General features: G+C 42.9%; 1 protein-coding gene across 2 annotated transcripts in view; it reads right to left on the bottom strand.

Annotated features, from left to right (window-relative positions):
* ADGRL3 (adhesion G protein-coupled receptor L3) overlaps nt 1–15,742 on the bottom strand; it is a 1,148,457-nt gene that overhangs the window by 477,534 nt on the left and 655,181 nt on the right. For both annotated transcript variants that reach the window (XM_040417792.1, XM_040417793.1), the window contains exon 14: nt 6,907–7,083. In XM_040417792.1, the coding sequence (XP_040273726.1) occupies nt 6,907–7,083 (177 nt within the window). The remainder of the gene's footprint in view (nt 1–6,906; nt 7,084–15,742) is intronic.

The following is a 15,742-nucleotide window of genomic DNA, read 5'->3' as shown; positions in this document are numbered from 1 at the left end:
GATTCTTCCTAGAGTGGAAGAGGATTTGGCTCTTTTGAATCTCTGCGACTTCGGGATCTTGGAGGTCTCCCATGGTGTAATCAGAGGAAGATCAGGGAGAATGTCAAGGTCCAGAACAGGGACCCAATTTTCAATCTGAAGTGATGAAATCTTAAGCTTGTCATAGGCCTTGTCCAGATCGCAGAAAGAAGAGATATTAATACGTCGGCCTTCATGTAAAAAGGAAAGGCCAAATGGAAAGTTCAATCTGTCCTTAGACCATCTCTTAAGATACTCTCTAATCCGACCCAGAAGGGGGGCTTAATTCCAGGTGAATACCTCTCTCAGATCCCTTGGGATCCAAGTACCCAGGTATTTGATGGCTCCGACTGTCCATCTAAATGGGAGAGAGGCGGCTAGGGTCGATTCCAATGAACTTGCTAATGATATATTTAAGGCCTCTGATTTTTGGAAGTTGATTTTCAAAATGGCTAAAATGTTAAACGTGTGGAACTCTGCGATCAGATTCGGGAACAAAGTTATGAGCTTGGTGATCGTGAACATCAGGTCATCCGCATATGCGGTGATCTTAAATTCATGGTAGTCCATATTGGGATTCATCCTCACCTTTCAGAGCAGAGGCTCTAGGGTAAGAACAAAAATCAAGGGAGAAAGAGGACAACCCTGACGTGTCCCATTTCGTGTGTCAAAAGCAGATGATAAAACACCATTAACCTTCGTGGAGGCAGTGGCGGAGGTATTGAGGGAACGGATCCAGGCCCTCATGGAATCGCCTATGCCCACATGCTTTAAGACTGCGAAAAGCCATGGCCAACTTACTCTGTCGAATGCCTTTTCGGCATCTGTGGACAAAAGACAGAAAGAGGAGCGCTGTAATTTAGCATGGTGATCGGGTTCAGCACTTTAATGGTATTGTTGTGAGCCTCTCTAGATGAGATGAAGCCCACCTGGTCAATTATGGATTTGACCTGATAAGAGAGGGACAAGGCACGTAGCTAGAATTTTTGCAAACAACTTGAGGTCTACATTTAGCAGTGAGATAGGGTGGTAACTTGCACAGGCCACTTTGCGTGTGTCATATCTCTAGGGAGTGGACTTCCTTTTACTACCATGTTCAAAGCCCTAGTGAGCGGGGCCTTCAGAAGAGGTAGGTATTTTTTATAGTAGGAGGCTGATAGTCCATCTGGACCAGGGGCTTTACTGGGTTGCCGATATTGGTCTGTTCAAGTCCGTGGTGGCTTCCCGTGGAATTTTGAGAGACCTGAATCAGATAGGTATTTGAACATGGCTAATGTTGGGGATGGGCTGTCAGGGTTTGAGAAAGGTAAGTTATATAAAGCCTGATAGTATTGAGCAAAGGCCTCTGCTATCCTACCTGGGTAATTTAGTTTGGGGCCCTGTGGAGTGGCAATCACTGGTACATAGTTTCTCACTCTCTGTTCTCGTAAGGACCAGGCTAGTGTCCTGCTACATTTATTACCAAATTCTAAGAATTGACGTCTGCCCCTAGTTAACAGGATTTTGGTGCGTATATCGAGTTTCTCCTTAAGCTTCATCTTAGCCATTAGCAAGGCAGAACGGGAGGTTAAAGCATGAGATTGTTTATGCAAATGTTCCATGCGGGAGACTTCCGCCAGAAGCTGGGAGATCTCTGCTGCTCACTCTTTCTTGCATCTGGCCCCATGCTTAATGAGTGCCCCCCTTACCACACATTTATGAGCAGCCCAAATTGACAGGGGAGAAGTCTCCTTCACTTGGTTTTCTTCAAAGTAATGTGAGAGAACCGTATGGATATCTTGAGCGATTTCTAGATCCTGTATCAGGGATTCATTCATTCGCCACTGCCAAGACTTAGGAGCAGGAAGGGGGGATCTCAGAGAAACATGGAGCATAGCATGATCAGAAAAAGTCATAGAATCAATAGTGGAAGGCGAGGAGGGGTACCGCATAGTGCCATATGAGGAAATAATCTAGCCTAGAGTGCACATCTCTTGCTGGAGAAAAGTAGGTATAATCCCTAACATCCGGATTACCGCCCTCCACACGTCAACCAGTTGGCGTTAGTGAAGGAGACCTTTGATGCGATGGAGATAGGAGTAAGCCAAATGAGAGGCACCTCTGGAAACATCTACCAAAGGGTCTATGGCAAAATTTAAGTTCCCCCCGACCAGTAGCGTGCCCTCCGCAAAACCATCAAGTCTCGACAGTATTCCCGCTAAGGCCGTAAGTTGGTTGGTATTGGGTAGGTATACATTGGCAAGGGCATAAAGATGTCCGGCTAGATGACCCTTTACAAATAGGTACCTGCCATTATCATCTGTCTGGACATCTACCAATTCCAATGGGGTGGTTCTGGAGACTAGTATGCTTACCCCCCTTGAATTCGATACAGAATAACAACTGTGTTAAGCGTCTGGGTGACTGGGTGATCTAAAAATGGGTAGAGTGCCCTTGCGGAAGTAGGGGGGAAAGAGGGGGAGGGAGTGGGGTTAAGGAGTGATGAAGGTAAGTACAAGAGGTTAGGGAAGACGACGCACAAAGGTTGACCTAATAGGAGATATATACAGTAGGTTAGCTTTGTAAGCCAAATACCCGACCCATCTAATCTAGAGCGGGTAGAGTAAGAAAAAAGGAGTAGTTAAAGGAATAAAAACTAACAAAAATTATAAATATATAACCAAAATTGTGGGGGAAAAAACACTTGACGAACCTTCCGATGCCCACAGTTAAGCAGACCGAGAGTCGCGTTTCTATGTGGGGAGAGGAAAAGCAAATATGGTTTCTTCCCTTCCCCTGGGCCAAATGTAACAGAACACCAGAAAACCTCAGGAAGAGGTCAGGTCATACCTGAAGGCAAAAACAGCTATCATCGAGGGCAGATTGGCTGCCCAGCGGCTAATGAGTAGTGGTAGCTTCAACTGAGCAGACGTTAACATCAGGTTAGTCCCCGCTGTATAGGACAACAGGAATCAACCACAGTCTTCAATCGCCAGAGTAGTTTCCATGCGGGTCTCCTGTTCAGATGTCGGTATCCCTGTAGAGAGTCAGCGTGGGGGCCTACCACGGACACGCGGAGGAAGCAGAGGTGTCTGAGGAGCAACAATGGGGAATCCAACCAGTACCGGAAAAAGATGGTAGGGACTTCAAAAACCGGGCTAGATCCTCAGCTTGGTCTGGAGAATACAGAGCGAAGGAGAGCCCCAGCTTTTGTGATAGATTGTAGAAGAGGCTTGAGAATACGTCTCATTGTCAGGGTCCACCTCGAGACATCTGGCAGAAGTTAAATCTGAGCGTTCGCAAACATAATGGGACCCTGTCTCCAGGCCCGTTGTAGAATCTCCTCTTTCTCACTAAGAAATGAACCCTGCATAAAACATCCTGGGGTGCTGGGTTATCTAGGCGCCTTGGTCCCAGAACTCTATGTACTCTGTCCAGCTCTACTGCTGCGTCCGCCGGTCTAGTGAGAAGGGTATTGAAAATGGTGCACACCACTTTGCGCAGGTCAGTTGCAGGCACCTCCTCAGGGACTCCGCGCAGTTTAATGTTATTATGCCGACCTCTGTTTTCCTGATCGTCTAATTGTAATAGCATGTGTCTGTTGATGGACCGCTGCAAGGTTAGAGTGTCTTCAACTTTAGTGAGGCGGGAGTCCAGAGTAGAAGAAACCTGTACCTGGTTGGTCAATTGAGTAGAGATATAAATCAGGTCTGTCTTGACCGCTGCGATAGCCTGCTCTTGTTTAGACTCGACCAGTAGTATAATAGCTTCATTATAATTTTTAGTAGGTAGGTTACTTAAGAGGGACCAGATATTCTTTCGTTTTGGGCACTTAGAGAGTCTACTGCCCGTCTGCGTCTAAATTCTCTTGCAGTAGGGGAGAGAGAGCGTGGCTGGGCTACATGTGATGACGATAGGTCGCCATACTGTGGGGCCATATCCTCAGTTCCATACATATAGTTCGGCAGGACAGGGGATCTTGGCACCGGAGGGCCTAAGGTGTTTTCAGACGGGGAAGCACTCACCAGGCCAGACGTTTGAGCAGGGTTCTCTACTGTCGCCGATCCGCCTTGGGGCATCAAAGACAGGAGCACCAGGGTCTTTATAGCTTGTGCAGGAAGCAAAGAGGTCTGCTGGTCTGCGGTCTGGGATCCATTCGGGTAGGTGCGGCCTTGCTGCCCTGGAGCTGTTGCCGCTGAGTCTCCTGCAGGCGTCATCTTGGGTTCCACTGCACTGTGCGTTGGGATTGGGAGTTTGCTAAAGTATCGCGCAGTGCGCAGTCCTGGAGCCAGATAAGGAGATCCACGGCGACTAAAACACCTGACCATCCTTCCTCATAGAAATAAGTCGAGCTGGGTATTGTAAAACGATGGGTAAGAAGGCCCAGGGTCCGGGAGATCTGAAAGGTGCATGTTCACAGTGGCATGCTTAGGCCCCGCCCCCCAACCGAAAATTGATCACCTCTACTTATCACCAAACTTATGGCAAACATGTTGCAATATTATTTCCTGTTGTCGCTGTATTACAAACAATATACAGGGTGGGCCATTTATATGGATACACCTTAATAAAATGGGAATGGTTGGTGATATTAACTTCCTGTTTGTGGCACATAAGTATATGTGAGGGGGGAAACTTTTCAAGATGGGTGGTGACCATGGTGGCCATTTTGAAGTCGGCCATTTTGAATCCAACTTTTGTTTTTTCAATAGGAAGAGGGTCATGTGACACATCAAACTTATTGGGAATTTCACAAGAAAAACAATGGTGTGCTTGGTTTTAACGTAACTTTATTCTTTCATGAGTTATTTACAAGTTTCTGACCACTTATAAAATGTGTTCAATGTGCTGCCCATTGTGTTGGATTGTCAATGCAACCCTCTTCTCCAACTCTTCAGACACTGATAGCAACACCGCAGGATAAATGCTAGCACAGGCTTCCAGTATCCGTAGTTTCATGTGCTGCACATCTCGTATCTTCACAGCATAGACAATTGCCTTCAGATGACCCCAAAGATAAAAGTCTAAGGGGGTCAGATCTGGAGACCTTGGGGGCCATTCAACTGGCCCACGACGACCAATCCACTTTCCAGGAAACTGTTCATCTATGAATGCTCGGACCTGACACCCATAATGTGATGGTGCACCACCACATTATGGGTGTCAGGTCCGAACATTCCTAGATGAACAGTTTCCTGGAAAGTGGATTGGTCGTCGTGGGCCAGTTGAATGGCCCCCAAGGTCTCCCGATCTAACCCCCTTAGACTTTTATCTTTGGGGTCATCTGAAGGCAATTGTCTATGCTGTGAAGATACGAGATGTGCAGCACCTGAAACTATGGATACTAGAAGCCTGTGCTAGCATTTCTCCTGCGGTGTTGCTATCAGTGTGTGAAGAGTGGGAGAAGTGGGTTGCATTGACAATCCAACACAATGGGCAGCACATTGAACACATTTTATAAGTGATCACAAACTTGTAAAAAACTCATGAAAGAATAAAGTTACATTAAAACCAAGCACACCATTGTTTTTCTTGTGAAATTCCCAATAAGTTTGATGTGTCACATGACCCTCTTCCTATTGAAAAAACAAAAGTTGGATTCAAAATGTCCGACTTCAAAATGGCCGCCATGGTCACCACCCATCTTGAAAAGTTTCCCCCCTCACATATACTAATGTGCCACAAACAGGAAGTTAATATCACCAACCATTCCCATTTTATTAAGTTGTATCCATATAAATGGCCCACCCTGTACATATTGTCGTGGGTAGCATTGTTCATAGCTTTCAAAACGAATTGAAAGAAAATATCCCTCTCAGTTTAGGTGCTGGCAAGGCTTTAAACCAGTGTTGTGTGGACTTAATAGGTTATTCAGCACTTTAGTTAGATTTATTGGTACCATTAATAATAAACCAGGCACACAAATTTCATCGGGCCCCTACACCCAGGTGATGCAGAACATAAAGTTCAATGCCTCAGAATTCTGATGAATTTATAGTTTTTTTATTCTGTGGAAGAAATTTTTATAAAAAAAAAAAAGATTCTAATAAAAAGAAGTTGCTCTCGGCCTCCAACACTTTAACTGACTTCTATGTCGGAGGAAGTGAAGGAGGCATTGCTTCTGAACAGTCTATTTCTCAATGTATTTACCGCAGACAACTGGCATGAATGCATTGATAAATGTCCCTCATACAGCATAACTGCTTCCCTTTACATATTATATCACCACTGCAATCACCACTAGGGGGAACTAGAAATGTATACAGTTGCTGTAATAATCTCTTTGCACTGAGCTTTCCCTTGTGGTAGCTGAATGAAAATGCAGTGTTTTCATGTTGGGAAGAAAGGAGGTTCAGCGCAGGTCCTTTCCTACCCAAGTCCCATAGCAGTCATGTGGTCTGCCTTCAGTGAAGGTACCCCACTGTAATAATCCACAAATTACAATTTGTATTATTGGACATCATTCAAACCCTTTTAGTATTTGCATAGGTACCAGGCATGGTTGGCTACCATCACTCTTGTTATTTAATGTAGCACTTGATCGTTTTCTAAGAGCTCTGGAGGCACTGCCATCTTTTCAGGGTACTTCAGACGGTCAAAAATCTATTAAAACACTGGCTTTTGTGAATAACATACTGTATTGCTTCTTATTTCTAATCCCAGAGAGGCTATTTCTCCCATTATGTTTTTATTTGATACATTTAGTCAGACATGGAGAGGAGATAGAAAAGCAAACAAACCAAAGCTCATGTTTTTAGAAAACTAGGCACTAGGCATTAGTTGTCAAATATATCTTTAATGTCAAACATATCATTGTCTGTCATATGTAAATGTGCATTTTTTTTAAACATTTGTTAAAACAGTTTCTTCTAAACTAACTATGCTATGAAATTAAAAACTAATACTTACCTTTATTGTAACATGAGCCATGAGCACAGCAAAGTTAGTTAAATGATTACAAGAACACTTTGTATGTGTTCTGTTGGTCATTATTAGTCTGCAACCTTGAGTTGACCAATGACCGGACAGGTTGGCCTTTGAATAGCTCCAGAAAGAACAATTAGGGTTAAAAAAGTCTTCAGAGTCCTGTAAAATAATGAAAAAAAAAAAACAGTAGCAACATTAATATGTAATTAAAATATTTTTTTTTTTTGGGGGGGGGGGGATATACTGACACTTTTTTTTATCAAGTTAAAACCATATCTCGACACATTATCCTTTTTTTGTAATCTGTTTTTATTTTCTGACTGCAGATTTTTTTTATTTCCTGTACAAGAGTATGGGACATTTTGTCTGAGTTTTTCTTAACAGCATTTAAGATATGCTTTGCAACAGCCATCATGGGTCATAGGCACAATGGACAGGAGGGGACCTATGGGCTGAGCTTTTTAGGCAGGCTCTGTGAACTGTATAGAAAAATAATAAGATATGAATGGTGATCTGTACAGACCAAGTGGCACCTATTATGACACTTTAAAATAAAGATGAAATTTGGAAAATTAAAGACATTTTTCAACTTTTCTATAAAATTTTCAAAACCGACTTTTTCAAGGACCAATTCAGTTCTGAAGTCACTTTGACCCCATTTTAGAAACTACACCACTCAAATTACTTAAAACTGGTTTTACAAACTATGGTAACCAAACTATGTTAACCATAAGAATTAAACAAAAATGGAGGTGAAATTTACAATATTCAGTTTTTGTGCAGAATTTTAATCCAATTTTTTTCTATAACACAGCAAGGGTTAACAAAAAATGAACCCTAATTTTTATTACCCTGTGTGACAAAAGCACCTTCGTAACTGGGATTTAGAGAGGCCTGCTTGCCAGCCTCTTGCACTGTGACTATGGCCCCTGGGACACTATTTGAGCATATTGGATTTTAAAGGCACTGTTTCTGCCCCTTTGACTTTTAACATGAACAGATTCGAACATGTGGCGGCGGCCATCTTAAAATATCCAGCTATGTTTTGCTGTCGAGTGTATGGAACTATTTTGGGCATGGGACCATGTGCATGGTGAGGCACAAATAAGACTTCCAGGAAATTCCAGAACCCCTGAACCGATCTGGGTGATTTTTGGATAGTTTGTTCACCCAGATGAATCAGGGGATGTGCCCATTGTATTTTGTTCATTGCGTCACAGATAATGCCCATTGTTTTTTGTTGATTGCGTCACAGACAATGCCCATTGTATTTTGTTAATTGTATCACAGAAGGAAGGGGGTTTGTGTACATTAGCTGGGAGTGTCTAACTGTACAATACTGTGTTGATTGGCTGTTGTGACTTTGTGTCCTGTACTCCACAAGGTCCACGTGGGTGGTAACCTTGTAGTGAAAACTGTATATAAGAAATGCCTTTGTGCTCATTAAACAGACCTGCTTTACCCCTTCATGAAGTCTTGGCTCATGTTTGGGGGATGGGATAACTACACTCTTGGGGATTGCTATATCACAATACTCCCCTGAGTATAAGCTCTTGTAAGAGCTTGTTCCTGGTTCCTGCTCTCTGGATTTAGGAGAGGTTCACCCACTGGAAGCTGAAGCCCGGTCTTGGGTCCAGCGTGGGTGGGGGACGGCGAGACCAATCTGCGGCGGTTTGTGGGGTCTGTGGTGGTTATGGTGTCGAGGAAAGTGCTTGGAGCCCTCGGGAAGCACTAGGAGCATCCATCAATGGAAGTACCCAGTCGGGGTGCTAGGAGATCCGTTACACCCTGATTCTGCAGTTTACAGAAACACCCCATTTATGTTCGCAAACAGCTGAATGGTGCATGGCAGGGTTCAGAAGGAAAGGAGCAACATATGGTTTTTGGAGAGCAGATTTGCTGGAATAGCTTTTGAGTGTCATGTCATATTTGAAGGCACAATAAGGCACCCCTACAGTAGAAACCGTCCAAAAGTTACTCAATTTTGGAAACTACACCCCTTAAATAACTCATTAAGGGGTTTATTGACCACTTTTACCTCAGAGGCGTTTCATAATATTTAAAAACACATGGCTGTGAAAATGAAAATTTTTATTTTTTACAAGAAAAAATCACCAAAAAGCCCAAATTTTTCACTTTAACAAGAGATAACAGGAGAAAATGCACCCCATAATTTGCTACCTATATTCTCCTGAATACGGCAACACCCCATGTGGTTGTAAACTGCTGTATGAGCAGACGGCAGAATTAAAAAGGAAAGGAGCGGCATCTGCATTTTCTAACATGAAATTTGCTGAAATAGATTTTAAGGCTATAACTTTTTTAATTTTTTGTTGACTGAGCTGTGTGGGGGCTCATTTTTTTCCGGATGAGCTTTAGTTTTAAATGGTACTATTTTGGGGTACATATGACTTTTTGATTGCTTTTTATCAATTTTTTTAGGAGGTGAAGGAAAAATTGCATTTCTGTCAGTGTTTTTTATTTTTTATGGGGTTCTCCATGTGGTATATTTGATATGATAATTTTATTCTGTGGGATGATATGGTTATGGCGACACCAAAAATGTATAGTTTTTTTCATTTTCTACCACCAATCATAAAATCACTTTTTATTAAACTTTTTTTTTTTGCATCACCAAAATCTAAATCCCATAACATTTTTATTTTTCCGTAAACATAGTTGTATGAGGGCTCATTTTTAGCAGGATAGGCTGTAGTTTTAATTTATATTATTTGTGAGATACATATGACTTTTTGATCACTTTTTATTAAATATTTTTGGGAGGTGAAGCAAAAAAACAGCAATTCTGCCATTGTTTATTTTTTTACAGCGTTCACCATGCAGGATTGGTACCATGATCATTTAATAGATCAGGTTATTACAGATGCGGCGATACCAATTATGTGTAGTTTAAAAAAAATAATAATAATTCTAATCTCTTATAAATGAACGGATGGGGAAAAGGCAATTTATTTTATTTTTAATCTACTTTTTTAAATGTTTATTACTTTTATTTTAAACTTTTTTATTTTCACACTTTTTTTTTTCTATTAAGTGCCACTTGGATCTTGAAGATCCACTGGGGCTTAATGGCTGTACTATACTTTGCAATGCTCTTGCATTGCAAAGTATAATACTATCAGTTTTACACTGATAGATGGCAACACTGGACGCCTTTGCAAGGCGTCCAGTTGCCATGGCAACCATCGGGCCGCTGCCATCGCAGCACGGCAGACCGATGTTTTAGAGAGGGAGCACCCTCCCTTTGTTAAACCCTTGGATGCCACTGACAGCGGCATCTAAGGGGTTACAGCAGAGTGTCAGCATACAGCTGACACTTGCTGCTGATGGTGGCGGCTCAGGAACAGAGCCCCGGCCATCATATACAGCAGGGGAACCGCACATAGGGGGCAAAGATGAGGGCTGGGGAGGGGACACAGATGGCAGAGCCCATGGATGGGGGCAGGCGGGCACAGTTGCCGGCACATACACAGTGCACGACCGGCAAAGCTGGAGGCAGGGCGCACAGATCGGAGCAGGGGCCTCACATATTGGGGGCACGGAGCACACACTACCTGATTTCAGGCTCTGATCTGCAGAGTGCAGATCAGAGCCTGAAAATGGCACTTTTACACTGCAGCAATCCGATTGGTTAGTCTGCACAGACTAACCAATCAGAGTGTTCCCTTGTCGTCGATCGCTCTGATTGGTTAGTCTGTTCAGACTGCCGGCATTACTGGACTCTACACTATCCATAACATCAGCAGTGCAGGGGTAGATGTTTTAATCCAAGTGCTTTGCATTTATATACGTGCTATCTGCATGGGGTATGTGCAGATAGCACGCATATAACCGTATGGGAGTCGGGAAGGGATTAAACAATAGGTTGTTTTCTGAAGATGCATTCCCTTTCAGTTATAAGAAAATGAGTAATATGATAATATGCAACATGATAAGTGATGTCTCCAACTGTTGCTTAAAATGTTTTCAAGGTTTCAGATCTTCTGAATTGGTCTCATTGGAGTTAGTGGATATTTTATGCCACAAATTGCTACAACCACAACTTAAAATGTTTTAATACTATGTGGGGGCACTATAGGAGCATACATTCTCTGTGTGGGGGCACAATGGGGGCATAACTACTGTGTGGGGGCACTAAGAAGGCATAACTACTGTGAGGGGCACAAAGGGGGCATAACTACTGTGTGGGTACATAACTACTGTGTAGGTACATAACTACTGTTTAGGGCACTAAGGGGGAATATTTTTAGTGTGGAGGCACTAAGGAGAAATAATTACCATGTGGGGGCACTAATGGGATTGGTCGTGTATAGATAAGCATTGGGTGGAGTTAGAGGGATGGCTTAGTGTAAAAAAATATATAATGTTGTCCCAGCACACAGTTTACAGTTGATAGTCTTGCTCTTTGGGTGGTATGTAAATCTGCACTAAATGCATTGATGTGTATTTGGAAGTCCAGGTTTTGCAATTAAATATGCAACAGCACTTACATCACTCAGAAGCCCTGCAAACCTGAATATAGGTTTAGACCTAACTGCACACTGGGGTCAGTGAAATAGAGGTGGGTGGAAGAGAGCAAGATCAGGACATTGAGATCAGTAGTTGTATAACCAGTAGGGATCATTCACATGACCGTATGGTCACCATGCTGTGGACCACAAATATCAGTCTGCAATGCACGGGCACCGGTCGTGTGAATTCCATGCTGTGGTGCGGACCCATTAATTTGAATGGGTCCGCAATCCACAAAATACAGCAAAAGATTGGACATGTCCTATCTTTTGCAGTGCGGAGGCTTCTGAGTGTTTGCGTGGGCTTCCCATCCATGCCTCCACTGCACAAAAAAGTGGTCCTCAATGTGGGCACTGTGACCATACTGTCATGTGATTGTGCCCTTAGGAGAAGAGGTAGGGATATATATATATATTATGAGAGATGCAAACCCAGGGCCAGTAACAAGGAGCATGACTGCTGTAGGAAGGATGGGGAGAGGTGTGCAGCAAAGGTCAGGCAGATGCTGGTAGGGAACAGACAGCGTCATCTGTCGCCAAAGTTGTGAATGCAGAACAGTGTATTTTCTTCTGTGTGTGCGTAGATTCAGCATATCGCAGAGGATAGATTGCTGGGTGTGACTGGGGAAGTCCCAGCTGTTGTGGTACACAATGGTAGAAATGACAGTCAGTGGGGGATGAAAGGTCCTTAAAAAAGATTTGAGAGAATTAGGAGAGAGGTTCCAGTCCAGACAGCAGAAATTTAGAGGGTAAATTAAGTGGGAAAATAAATTGGTACAGGAAGGGTGTTGGTTCATCCAGCTGTGGTGGGGGAAAGAATGGTTAGATGGCTGGAGGAGCTTTTAAACTATGATCTTGCGGGAGAGAGGATGGTCATACAAAAATTGATGTAGGTAGAGTAGATACAGAGTGAGATATACAGTGGGATGCGAAAGTTTGGGCAACCTTGTTAATCGTCATGATTTTCCTGTATAAATCGTTGGTTGTTACGATAAAAAATGTCAGTTAAATATATCATATAGGAGACACACACAGTGATATTTGAGAAGTGAAATGAAGTTTATTGGATTTACAGAAAGTGTGCTATAATTGTTTAAACAAAGTTAGGCAGGTGCATAAATTTGGGCACCACAAAAAAGAAATGAAATAAATATTTAGTAGATCCTCCTTTTGCAGAAATTACAGCCTCTAAACGCTTCCTGTAGGTTCCAATGAGAGTCTGGATTCTGGTTGAAGCTATTTTGGACGATTCCTCTTTACAAAACATCTGTGGTGTGACTTAGGGTCCATTCACACGTCCGTTGTTTCTTTCCTGATCTGTTCCGTTTTTTGCTGAACAGATCTGGACCAGATCTGGACCCATTCATTTTCAATGGGTCCTGAAAAAAAACGGACAGCTCAATGTCTGATTTTTTTTCAGGACCCATTGAAAATAAATGGGTCCAGATCTTTTCCAGATCTGTTCAGCAAAAAACCGAACAGATCAGGAAAGAAACAACGGACGTGTGAATGGACCCTTAAAGAGAGCTGTCCATGCTCGGAAGCCATCAAACCTGAATGAACTAAAGATGTTTTGTAAAGAGGAATGGTCCAAAATACCTTCAACCAGAATCCAGACTCTCATTGGAACCTACAGGAAGCGTTTAGAGGCTGTAATTTCTGCAAAAGGAGGATCTACTAAATATTGATTTCATTTCTTTTTTGTGGTGCCCAAATTTATGCACCTGCCTAACTTTGTTTAAACAATTTTAGCACACTTTCTGTAAATCCAATAAACTTCATTTCACTTCTCAAATATCACTGTGTGTGTCTTATATATGATATATTTAACTGACATTTTTTATCGAAAACAACCAACGGTTTATACAGGAAAATCATGACGATTAACAAGGTTGCCCATACTTTCGCATCCCACTGTAGGAGGGGACACTGGGGATTTAGTGGGGGCTGAGGTTAGTGAGGAAAATGTACAATGCGCACACAAGAAAAGCAGAGCTGATTTCAAGGAGTCTCACAAATAACTGGAAGTTTTAAAGGCAGACATAGATTATGATGTAGTGGGCATAAAGGAAACAAGGCTGGATGAAAGCTATGACTGGGTAACAAATGAAGAGGGTTATGCTGTATTTAAAAAGGACACAAAATATAAAGGGGTGTCTATTTGAAAAAGTGCTAAATGACAGCATTGAGAGGGAACTGATAGTGTGGAGTCCTTATGGGTTAATATACTTGGAGCAGGTGATAATGATAAATGCCAAGAATGAAATGTTGCAACAAATTAGAAAGGCAGCAAACAATAACTGGGTCCCTATAATGGGGGATTTTAACTACCTTGACATAAATTGGGACATTGAGTCTGCTGTTTTTGCTACAACCTTAAGGGGCTCATTTATTAAGACCAGCGTTTTACAGTATCTCTGAACCGCTGGAGGAAGTGCCAAAGTTATGTGGAGGCACACAAGTGCAATCTGCTATAAGGCTGCGGAAATATGGTGAAGCATGTCACACGACAACTAGTCGTGTGACATTTCTGTGACTTATCTGCAAGTCAAGCTAGTGCTGTGATTTGGCTATAAAAAATACAGCCAAATCGCAAAAACTTGCAGGCACACTACTTGTATTATGGTTGATACAGCATGTGATCAAAAATCACAATGCAATGCGGGCACATATGAACATGGGACCAACAAAGATGCCTTCAGCTGCCAAGCGCACATGTAACAGGTCAGCCAGTTCACTTTTCCCAGCACTTTTTACATGCAGCCTGCTGTATGGTGGTGACTTGTGAACCAGTATCTAGCAGGGCAGCAAAAGGAACTCCATTGATATGGCGGACGACTTCAGGAAAGGGTCCCACTGCCTGGGCATCCAACCTGGTTCTTCTGGACCTGCCATTCTTCTTCCCAAGGGGAGGTTACTGGCCTTGGGGCATGACCTTTTAAATGCCAGAACATCCTTTCAGTGTGTCCACATTTGTGGCAGTAGCTGCAGATAGATTTCTTGGACTGGTACCAGTCTGTATCCAGCCTACCTTATAGTTTTCTTTGCCACCAGAAGGAGGATGGATCCTAGGGTGCAGAGCTTCTCTCTCTGTTAGTGGATACTGTTCTAACTGCTCTAGTTGTTTAGGAATCTTTTCCATGTTTCTGCTAGGAGGCAGACTTGGTCAGGGCAGCAACAGCATCTAGAACAGGAGCTTTGGACCCTTGCTTGATGGCATGACTGGTTTCTGCAGGAACAAGATTAGACAGTTGATTGCTGTTCTTGGCAGATTCAGGCTTGCGGTCCATCCTCAGGATATTGATGGAGCATGACTTGTAGTCTAGGAAGGGGGTGTCTGAGAGCTGGATTGACAACATTTGGCTTTTCAGAGTCTCTGCAGCAGCACCTTTTATGAACTGTCCCCTTAAGATTTGGTCTCGGTTCTTGGCCTCGCCAGGGTCTATGTGAACAATGGCCCTCATGGCCTCTTGCAAGGATAATACAAAGTCTCTGGGTGAATCCCCCGGATTTTGTATTTTGCCAAAGAACTGCATTCACATTTCCGAAGCAGTTCTAGTCTCAAAGGTTGTGCTGATTTTGTCAAGGATTTGCTCTACGGTCCTTTTCTCTGACTGTGCCAGGATTTTACCTCACAGAGTGCAGCTCCTTCTAGTTTCAATTAGAATTTGTACTTTCTGGTCTGTGGATACGGGTTATGTCTTGAAAGTAGATAAAAAAATTTCACTGGTCAGTAAAATATGGCAAGGACTGTGGAAGCCATAGTGCTCCAAAATAGCATGGTATAGCCTTTGAAGTTGCAGCAGTATTTGCAGGATTGTTGCAGCTTAGCTGAATGTTCTTGCTGTCAGACATGGTTAATGATGTGGTTTCCTGATTACTCAGGTCATTAGGAAGCAATTGTGTGATTTTGTGATAAATTGCCATGGGCAACAGCAGCATACATGGTGGGTTGTCCCGTTAAGAGTTGCGGCTGCAGCACAATTAGGATGGCAGAGGTCCACAGCAATGTTAGTGATAGCCTCAGTCTTATTATGGTAAGTAACCCCAGAGGTAATCACTCAGATCAGCTGGCACTTGGTTTTTGCTTCCTGTATTGCTGGATCTGTGTAGTGGTTCCATGCACCTATTTCCAAGATGGCGGCAGCCAGGAACTTCCAGTGGGGTACTGTTTCTTTTTTTGCCCTCACGGGTATTTCTTGCACCACCTTGGTTCTGATTGCTGGGCTGTAGTTTATTTTAAATAGGCAGATCTTCTAGCGACAGGCCAATAGTACCCATCCTAG

The sequence above is a fragment of the Bufo bufo genome, chromosome 2, assembly GCF_905171765.1.
Source record: "Bufo bufo chromosome 2, aBufBuf1.1, whole genome shotgun sequence".
Taxonomy (NCBI): domain Eukaryota; kingdom Metazoa; phylum Chordata; class Amphibia; order Anura; family Bufonidae; genus Bufo; species Bufo bufo.
This window is presented reverse-complemented; position numbering and strand designations above follow the sequence as displayed.